Source organism: Scomber japonicus, unplaced genomic scaffold (genome assembly GCF_027409825.1).
Source record: "Scomber japonicus isolate fScoJap1 unplaced genomic scaffold, fScoJap1.pri scaffold_469, whole genome shotgun sequence".
Classification (NCBI taxonomy): Eukaryota; Metazoa; Chordata; class Actinopteri; order Scombriformes; family Scombridae; genus Scomber; species Scomber japonicus.
Genome location: NW_026518534.1, coordinates 24,740 through 35,349, shown reverse-complemented (window position 1 = coordinate 35,349; position 10,610 = coordinate 24,740). Strand labels below are relative to the sequence as shown.

The window sequence follows — 10,610 nt, the reverse complement described above, 5'->3', positions numbered from 1 at the left end:
CCTGATCTGAGTCGGGACATTTGTGTGTATATACACACCTGAAACAGGTTCAGGTTCAGGTTCAGGTTCAGGTTCAGGACCACTTTACCTCACGTTTGGGGCTGCTGGCTCCAGGCTGGTTGCCGGGGGCGACGCGGAGCTGGGGGGAGGGCCCGAGCATCAGATTGACTGTCTTGGCGGTGGCGGGCCTGAGTGGTGGAGAGATACTGACGCACCTGCTGCCTCTGAGCCTGCTCGATGTGATACCTGGTGGGGTTCTCCAGGTGAGTCTGCACCTGAGAGACGGACGGAAGGGGGAGGGGGAGGAGTCACACATCTGTATAATGTTCTCTGATGATGTCACAGTGATGTCACCTGACAGTCTGTGGCTGTTTACCTGCAGAGAGGCTCTAATGAACATCTCTAGCCGGGTGCATTATGGGATATGTAGTCAGGATATCTGAACTGTCCTGTTTTATCATCATGTTGTTTCCAGCTAAATATCATGTTCATAAATCTAAATTTAACAAGTTAAATATTTAATATTTTAGTGACTGTAAATGTATTTTATTCATGAATTGCATCTTTTTTTGGAACTGTGCATACAAATTCTTTTATTGTATAAAAAATGTCAAGTTTATAAATTGATTTGTCACATTGATGCATTTCTACTTAATGTTTTTACAGGTATTATTACTTTGTATGTGCAAAATTATGAATGTAAATGACATTAAAAGTATTTTGCATAACTTTTCTTTATCTTGAAGTGGCAATATATGTATAAATATATAAAAGTTTGATTTCAGGATTATAAAGTTTATTTGATGAAATTAAAATGTTGGAGGATTCAAAGGTTTGAACCCAGATGAAACATCCAGTAATCCTGAGCGTTACCTTGAGCACCTCCACAGGGACCTGAGCAGGAGGTCTGCAGGAGGACGACATGGAGACGGAGACGGGGGAGGAGGAGTCAGCCAGGGGGCGGGGGAGCTGCTGCGCCTCCTTCTGCTCCTCCTCAAGAGCCTGTTGACGCATCAGGTCCTGACGCATCAAAACCCTGCAGGAGAGGAGAGGAGGAGGAGGAGGAGGAGGAGAGGAGGAGGAGGAGAGGAGAGGAGAAGGAGGAGAGGAAGAGGAGGAGAGGAGAGGAGAGGAGAGGAGAAAGGAGAGGAGAGGAGAGGAGAGGAGAAGAGGAAAGGAGGAGGAGAGGAGAGGAGAGGAGAGGAGAGGAGAGGAGAGGAGAAGGAGGAGAGGAAAGGAGAGGAGAAGGAGGAGAGGAAAGGAGGAGGAGAGGAGAGGAGAGGAGAGGAGAGGAGGAGGAGATATCAGTGTTTCTGACTGTGATCTATCAGGAGACCAACGTCGCCCTCTGCTGGACTGAACCAACAACAACAACAACAGGAAGTCACAGTGCTTTCCATTCTTGTCATTTCTGCCTCCTCCTGTTCTCACTCCTCCGTCCTGCTCCTCAGAGGAGACGAGGAGACGAGCAGACTCCTGGAGGAGCTTAGAGCGAATCACAGCAGCACTCCTTTGATCAAGCACTTTGATCGAGGGTCTTTACTGATCGATCAGCTGATCTGACATAGTAACAGTTTTAATGTAATGTGCCTGAAAATGACGTCAGACTTTCACAAACTAAATAATCAATATTTTGTGTTTCATTCTGTGACAGCCAGACACTGTTATAGATTAATAATCAAATAATAGAAAATCAGAGTTCTACATGTTCATATTTGACTTCTTCATATTTCAAAGTCGAAGTCAGAGCCATGATTAGTTAACGTCTCCTTAAAATGACGAGGCAGGAGTGAGAGAGGACGTCCCTCCATCCATCACGCTAAGACATGAGGATGGAGACGTAAAGGAGAAAGAATGAAAGAAAAGAGTTGTGTTGTTACCTTGACGACATGGCTGACGGCAGTGAGGATGGAGTTGATGAAGAGGAGACTGCTGCTGAAGCACTGCAGAGAGAGAAGTTCAATCAATTTTACTTTCACTTTATTTATTTATTAATCATCTGATGAAAGGAGGATTGATTCACATATTTCTGCCTACAGATCTGCTGCCTACGTTACCCACAATGCACCTGGAGACTGGGCTGCATTATACTAGTAGCTGTTAGCCTCCAGCAGAGATGAAGAGCTGCTGTCTGGTCTCCTCACTGAGATTGTTTTACTTTTTAAACTTGTTTCAAAAATGTCAAATATAGATTATCATTATTATTATTGTGGCTGAAAACAGTTTTTATAGACTTCAATTAAATTATTTTGATAATCGATTGATCAATTTAAGTCATTTTTTAAGAATAAAGATCCAAATTTTCTGATTTCAGCTTCTTAAATGTGAGTTTTTTCTGGTTCCTTTCATCCTGTGTGACAGTAAACTGAATATCTTTGAGTTGAGGATGTTATCTTGGGCTTTGGGAAACACTGATCATCATTTTTTACCATTTTCTGACATTTTATGGACCAAATAACTAATCAATTAATTGAAAAACACATTGACAGATTAATTAATAATGGTAATAATCATTAGTTGCAGCTCCAGTTAAAGAGCAGCACGTCTGACGGGAGCGTTAGATAAATGTGATGCTGTTGGAGGGGAGGGGGGGCCCTTGCAGTGACGTTACCATGGCAACAGATGTAAAACCAGCTGTTTATTGTTTATGTTTATTCAGATGCTTTTGATTCCTGGAGAAGTTACCTGAAGCTGATTGGCTGACTCTTAATCTGGTAGAAGGTGTCAGACTCTGACGGCAGCAAATTATCGACCTCGATGTCAGCGACGATGCCGGACTCCACCCTGAGAGACAGAGAGAGAGAGAGAGAGAGAGACAGAGAGAGAGAGAGAGAGAGAGAGACAGAGAGAGAGAGAGAGAGAGAGAGACCAATCAGAAATCTGCTTTTTCTGCAGCTGCTATGTTCAAACGCTGACTGTGTGGAAATGAACAGAAGAAAAAAAAGAAAAAAAGAAAAAACCAAAGACAGAAAAACACATTCCTTCTGCAGCACAGGAGGCAAGAGGACAGAGTTTATATGAGAAATCAGAGAAGAAGAATGTGGAGGGAACAACAACACACACACGCGCACACACACACACACACACGCGCACACCCCGACAGGAAGTGTGCGTGTGTGTGTGTGCGTGAGTGTTTCTGCTGAGTCACTTCCGTTATAACACCATCCACATGGAGCTGCAGACACACCTCCTCCTCCTCCTCCGCTGTAAAAAGTTCCAGTCAAACTAAAATCAGCAGAATTGAGCACAAACAGCTGCTGTAGTAAAAATCTAACATTTAACCCTTTCTACGTCAGCTGATCCGGGGGGGGCGGCCGTGGTCCATCTCTGTGTCCGTTTCAGCCGTCAGCAACCTCACAGGGTGAACATTATTCAGACCTGCTGAGTTTTCACTTTCTGTTTGTCTCATTAAATCTCTGATGACTGAACTTGTCTGACTCACGCTGACTCAGCACCTTTCAAACGCTGCAGGATTCAGGAGTGAAGGGTCATTACAGGATTTTAACCCAATACCCCAAATTATATGTTGACCCTTTATTTTTTTACACCTGGTATTAACATGTAATCTGGATAATAATACAGCATTGATCCTGCACAGTGTTATATATCCACAGTATGGCGCCCTGCGAACCCAAACCTTACATAATGGAAGTAGCGTTCATTACAATTGCACTACTTTATGCTAACAATACCCACAATGCAATGCTCCACATTTTATAGATTAACACTGCAGGACTCTACAGCTGATGGTGATGATGCAAAAATGATGATAAATGACTATTAAGTATATATAGTATTTTAAAAAGGTATTGACTGAGATAAATCGATACCAAGTAGTATTGAAACGTCTCCTGCAATCGATCCTTTTTGCACCAAGAGCTAGAAAATATGACTTGTTGACACATGTGATTGGCCCAAGACTAAGATCAGGGAAAAGGAAGTGAGGGAGGGAGAAAGAAAGGAAGGAAGGAAGGAAAAGAGGGAAGAAGGAAGGAAGGAAGGAGGGAAGGAATAAAGGAAGGAAAGGAGGGAGGAAAGACGGAAGGAAGGAAGGAAGGAAGGAGGGAGGGAGAAAGGAAGGAAGGAAGAAAAAGAGGGAAGAAGGAAGGAAGGTGGGAAGGAATAAAAGAAGGAAAGGAGGGAGGAGGGAAGGAAAGAAGGACAGAAGGAAGAAAGAAAAGGGGATGGAGGAAGGAAAGACGGAAGGAAGGTGGGAAGGAATAAAGGAAGGAAAGGAGGGAGGAGGGAAGGAAAGAAGGACAGAAGGAAGAAAGACAGGGGGATGGAGGAAGGAAAGACAGAAGGAAGGAAGGAAGGAAGGAAGGAGGGAGGGAGGAAGGATGGAAGGAGAGAAGGAGGAAAGAATGAAGGAGGGAGGGAGAAAGGAAAAGAGGAAGGGAGGAAGGTAGGGTTAAGTAAGAAAGAGAGAAGGACGGAGGAAGGGAGGAAAGAAACAAACTGGGACAGCTGAGTCAAAAGAGACGAGCCTAAACATGGGAATCAGGAGTATTAAAGTTTTCTTATGTGCTCACGATATTTAGTTGTTACTAAGGAGACAGCTGTGTAGTAGACGCACACATCTGGAACAACAACAACAACAACAACAACAGGTGCTGGACCGAAGAACTAAATCTGTAAAAGATAGAAGAAAGTGTAGCTCCTGATGCAAAAAAAAAGGTATTTAACCTTCCTGTCGTCCCCCCGGGTCATATTGAACCCGTCTGTTTTGACTGTTCCTTCTTTCCTTCCTTCTGTCTGTCCTTCCTCCCTCTTTCCTCCCTCCTTCTTTCCTTCCTTCTGTCTGTCCTTCCTCCCTTCCTTCTTTCCTCCCTCCTTCCTTTCTTCCTTCCTTCTATCCTTATTTCCTTCCCTCCTTCCTTCCTTTTTTTCCCTCCCTCCTTCCTTCCTTTCTTCCCTCCCTCCTTCTCTCTTTCTTTCTTCCCCCTACCTTCCTTCCTGTCTCCCTCCCTCCTTCCTTCCTTCTTTCCTCCCCCTACCTTCATCCCTTCCTCTTTTACTTTCTCCCTCCCTCCCTCCTTCCTTCTTTCCTCCCTTCTTCCTTCCTTCCTTCCTTCCTTCCTCCCTCCCTCCTTCCTTCCTTCCTTCTTTCCTTCCTCCATCCCCCTTTCTTTCTTCCTTTTGTCCTTCTTTCCTTCTCTCCTCCCTCCTTTCCTTCCTTTCCTCCTTCCTCCCTCCCTTCTTTCCTCCCTCTCTCCTTCCTTCTTTCCTTCCTCCATCCCCCTTTTTCCATCCCCCTTTTGCAATTTGGATGCAAGTATGAATGTGCTACTAGATTAACAGAAGATAAAGCAACATACGTAGGAACAGTCACTAAGACGGACTCCATCAGGGAAAAGGAAGTGAATCCAGTCTGAGATGAAATGAGACGGATCAGACACGGAGCGAGGAACAGCATGCAGCACACGACGGTGCAGACGGAGGCGGATCGTTGAAGCCTCGAGTCTCAGCAGGATGAAGAGGATTAAATACTGTAGTAAATACCTAAAGCGCTTTCTCACCAACTCATATTTCATCTTCAGTTTCTTTGTTTGTCTTCAGCAGTTAAGCCGCCTTCAGTGTTTCCACTTCAACTGATGCATCAAACCTTTGCAGTTTTTCCACTTTGAATGACACTTCAGCTCCTTTCAGTGTTTCTGTTTCAGCCGTCAGACACTCACAAGCAAACTTTGAACACTACAGTAGTAGACTTCAATCTGCAGATGAATGACTCCACTACTTTCAGCAACATGATACTGATTAATTTCAGCTTCTTACAGTGTTTACACTTCAGTTACTTTCAGTCCTTTCACATAAAATGACACTTCAAATCCTCTCATTCACTCTTTCATTAGCTTCACTTTCATACCTCACGTTAATGTTTCCACTTCAACTGATGCATCAAACCGTTGCAGTGTTTCCACTTTGAATGACACTTCAGCTCCTTTCAGTGTTTCTGTTTCAGCCGTCAGACACTCACAAGCAAACTCGAGCCTCACAATGTTGAGAACAGTCATTTTCGAGGGAGGGCGCTTCGATTTTCTTCAGAAATTTCTTTTTTTTTGATGATGAAAAAAAACAACTTTCAGCACTAACTCGACACTTCAACTGCTTTCAGTGAAAATATTTACACTGCTTTCATCACAGCTCATATTTAATCGACAGTAGTAGACTTCAACTACTTTCGGCAAACATCATACCGATTAATTTCAGCTTCTTACAGTGTTTACACTTCAGTTACTTTCAGTCCTTTCACATAACATGACACTTCAATTCCTTTCGTTCACTCTTTCATTAGCTTCACTTTCATACCTCACGTTAAGTTCACTGTTTCCACTTCAACTGATGCATCAAACCGTTGCAGTGTTTCCACTTTGAATGACACTTCAGCTCCTTTCAATATTTCTGTTTCAGCCGTCAGACACTCACAAGCAAACTTTAAACACTACAGTAGTAGACTTCAATCTGCAGATGAACTACTCCACTACTTTCAGCCCCATCATACTGATTCATTTCAGCTTCTTACAGTGTTTACACTTCAGTTACTTTCAGTCCTTTCACATAAAATGGCAAATCCTCTCTTTCACTAGTTTCACTTTCATACCTCAAGTTAAGCCGCCTTCAACGTTTCCACTTCAACTGATGCATCAAACCGTTGCAGTGTTTCCACTTTGAATGACACTTCAGCTCCTTTCAGTGTTTCTGTTTCAGCCGTCAGACACTCACAAGCAAACTTGAGCCTTTTCCAACCTGTTCACAGTGTTGAGAACAGTCATTTTCGAGGGAGGGCGCTTCGATTTTCTTCAGAAATATCTATTTTTTGATGATGTCTCCTACTGGGAAACTTAAACAGATCCGAGCAAAGCAGCTAAATAACAGAGGAAACTGGTTTTAATGGTTCAAACAGAAGATAAACTTGATGTTTTTACTCCTGAATAAATCAAATCTGAATCTCTTTAAAGACTTTAGGCCCCAATTTGTGCAGATTTCCTGTTCTGAGATTAGAAATATGATCTGGACGATATTTTAATCAACAATTCAGTCTTAAAATATTCCATAATTGTAGCTTTACAACCTGAAAACTGACCGAGACTTGTTCAGTTACAAACAGGAAATCAAAAAAAAAGAAAGGAGGTGTGAAGCGGTGTTGTGGTTTCTGAATGGGAAGGAGCCGAGAGGTGCACACTGTAAAAAATGACGCTTAAAAAAGAAAGCTGGATGAGTTTCTGGTTTAACAGCATCTGGAAACAGTTTGAAGAAAAAAAAAAAAAAAAACTTCAAACGCAGCAGAAACAACCTGAACTTAGACACCGACCTTCATCATCTTCATCATCCTCATCACTTGAGACAGCTTAACTCTCTCGCTACTTCACCTTTCGAGTCTTCACTTCATCACCTTCATCCTCTAAACTCCCCTTCAGTGGTTTTGGTTAAACACAAACAGACGTGTGTCCTCTGCTGGGTTTTTTCCTTTCTCTTTCTGTCTCACACCACCGCCCCCACACATTTTTGTTTGTGGTGTGTTTGTGTGTGTGTGTGTATATGTGTGTGTGTGTGTGTGTGTGTGTGTGTGTGTGTCTGTGTGTGTGTGTTTATATGTGTGTGTGTGTGTGTTAACAGGGTGTGGTGGTGTGACGGAAAAGGGACTAGACAAGACCTGTAGCTCTGCTTGTTTGTCTCTCCGCGTTTCCCCTGGGAAAATATATGAGGACGACCTGCTGTGTGTGTGTGTGTGTGTGTGTGTGTGTGTGTGTGTGTGTGTGTGTGTGTGTGTGCCTGTGTTAATCTTAGATGACTCATTACAGGAGAAAGTAAAGAGGATCAGATCAGGGGTCAAAGGTCAGACAGTTACAACAACAAACTGCCTAATAACAAGTCTGAAAACCTTCACACAGGTTAACCTTCATCATCATCATCATCATCATCATCATCATCATCATCACTGTGAGAAAAAACACACTCAGCAACTTTCACACTACAACCTCACTCCATTTTTAACCTGCTTCTTTTGTTTGCAATCCAGGAACCAAACTCCATTCATACCTTTATCAATTTAAATTAAACTTGCCTGTCAATTAATTAAAATAAGACTTAAAGTATATTTATGAAACTTTAATTTTTAAAATTTAATTCGGCATAAATCTTGTGCATTAAGCCAAATTCCTGGTAATACAATTAGCTGATCTTTGTCCACTTTAACCTCACTGAAGACGAGATTTCATTCAGATAAAATGCACTGAACTCTGATACATACGCCCACTTTATTTAGGTCATTAGAGCTACTAACTACATGCTTATCATCTTTAAAGAGATATGAGACTTTTAATTAGCAACTTCCTTATAGTGTCAGATACATTGGGTGAGCCCCTTCACACAAAAGTCCATTCACAGATCTCTCAATTTTAATATAACTTGCATATCCGCTATTTTCTGCTGTCTTATACGTCAAAACTTGATATTTTCCAGCATAATTAGGAGGTTAAATTTAATTCGGCGTTGACTAAAGCCACATATTAAAACATATGCATATAAAAAACAACTTTATTAAATGATTAGCCTTCATTTCTGGTGCAGCAGCAGCAGTGATTGATAGGTAGGATTAATAGGAAACACACTTTTGCCGATTTAACCAGAATAAACTAAATATTTAACACCATACTTCAGATATTTCCTGACAATCGTATATTACAAAGAGGAGCACAGCTGCTGTTAAATATGCATATTTATGAATGGAGTTTGGTAGCAGCAGAGATAACGGTGACTTCCAGGACTTCCGCAACTCACCGGACCAGATTGAGTGTTTCAGCCGAGTCGAGGATGACAAACACGGTCTGCTGCTGCAGGATCCCGGCCTCCAGCTGCTCCGGGTCTCCGCTCATTAAGTGCTCGGAGTTGACAGCTGACATTTCTGCACCGATTTAAAGAAGAAACCCAAAGACAGACCGAGCAGAGCAAAAAAAAAAAAAAAAAAGGTGCGCTTTTTATTTTCCCAGCAGCCACCGAGGGATCAAAGTCTCTAGAGAGGTGAAATCACAACAGCATGTTTCACGCACACAAACATCCAAAGAGCTTTAAATCCTTGTGGAGTAAACCAGGAGATCAGAAAAGGCTCAAAAGGAGCTCACTGATGATGAGAGAGTCAGCTTCACCTGAGCAGCCTGCACACTGAGACACAGACACACACAGAGAGAGAGAGAGAGAGAGACGCACGCGCGCGCGCGTACACACACACACACACACACACACAGGGGGGTGCATGTGTGGAGCAGCTGTGAGCACAGAAATACAACACACAGATCAGATCCAACACACTTATGCTTATAAGAGAAAAGAAAACACTTCCTATTATTGATTTCAACCGATGTCTTCTCATTTGAGCCACAAAGGGAGAGTTTAGTATTTAATTAGTAGATATATAAATTATAAATATAAGACAAGATAGGATATTCCTTTATTTATTAGTCCCAAAATGGTGAAATTTGCATTATTATAGCAGCAGGTGGACAGTAAAATAAATTATAAGAGCAGCAATAAGAAAAAGAATAAAGAACAATAATAGTAATAGTAATTTAACAACAGCTATGTGTTATAATAACATGGCCTCAGTGTTATTAGTGTCTACAATAAAAGTAAAAAAAAACCCTCAAATTTGATTAATTTAAAAATCTGTCATGTCACTCTAATTTACCAGACATTTATTATTTTTATTTAATTAGAATTATATTAAAATAATGTTTAATTGTGAATAATAACTTAGACCAGTAACTGCGTCTTGTTTTCTACCTGTTACAGTCTATGGTTTTATTTCTATGTATGAGTCATCACAGGGGAGGCGGGCCTTAACCTGGACTGATCTCCGGTGAACCAATCAGCTGCTGCTCTTCTCTCTAACAGCCAATGAGCTTGCCGCGTTGCTCGGCTGGTTGTTTACGGGAAGTGAGAGTGTGGCGGGGAAATCCAGAGTGACGTCAGGTTCGATCGGCTGAGCTCAGACTGACAGCAGAGCGGACCAATCAGAGAGCAAGAGAGAGGCAGGGGGGGCGGGACGGAGGTGTTTTGACTCTGAGCTCTGAGGGAAAGTTTTTATATTACCAGACGTTTCATCATAGTCACGAGTAGCTGTGACGTCTCCAGGTAGACTGTATATAAGATAGGCCTATATATAACACGTGACCTAAAAATGAAATGAAAACAAATATTACAATTAATTTATTCTTTGCAATAATAATGCAATAATAAAGGGGAGTCATATAAGTAATTTTAATGCTACTTTTTATGTATGAAATTAAACTCAATTTAATAATTTGAAATAATATAATCTGGTATTATACTGATTTAATATAATAAATGGGTCATAATCATTTTATAAGCTATTGGATGAGTTGATAAACAGTATATGACTTTACAATCAGCACAGCTCCCACAAAACCACACGGACCCCCAACCTAGAGAATTTCACAAAATGCACTTTTCAATGTATGTGACATGTAAATGTGCAATATCACTATTTTGGATATACTAGTACTTCAGTTCAACTGTGCAATAGCCAAAATATATATGTATATATGTTTTCATGTTAAAATCTGTGCAATAACAATATCAAACTCAGGTAT

General features: G+C 41.5%; 1 protein-coding gene across 1 annotated transcript; it reads right to left on the bottom strand.

Annotated features, from left to right (window-relative positions):
* Positions 1-93: 93 nt before the first annotated feature.
* LOC128354706 (microphthalmia-associated transcription factor-like) lies at positions 94-9,191 on the bottom strand (the record flags this gene model as incomplete). The annotated part of the gene is made up of 5 exons (XM_053314882.1): positions 8,782-9,191; positions 2,686-2,784; positions 1,881-1,943; positions 874-1,036; positions 94-275 (listed from the first exon to the last, which is right to left on the bottom strand). Coding segments are annotated over exons 1-5 (629 nt in total), but the record flags the coding sequence as incomplete, so codon positions are not given.
* Between the last annotated feature and the right edge of the window lie 1,419 nt (positions 9,192-10,610).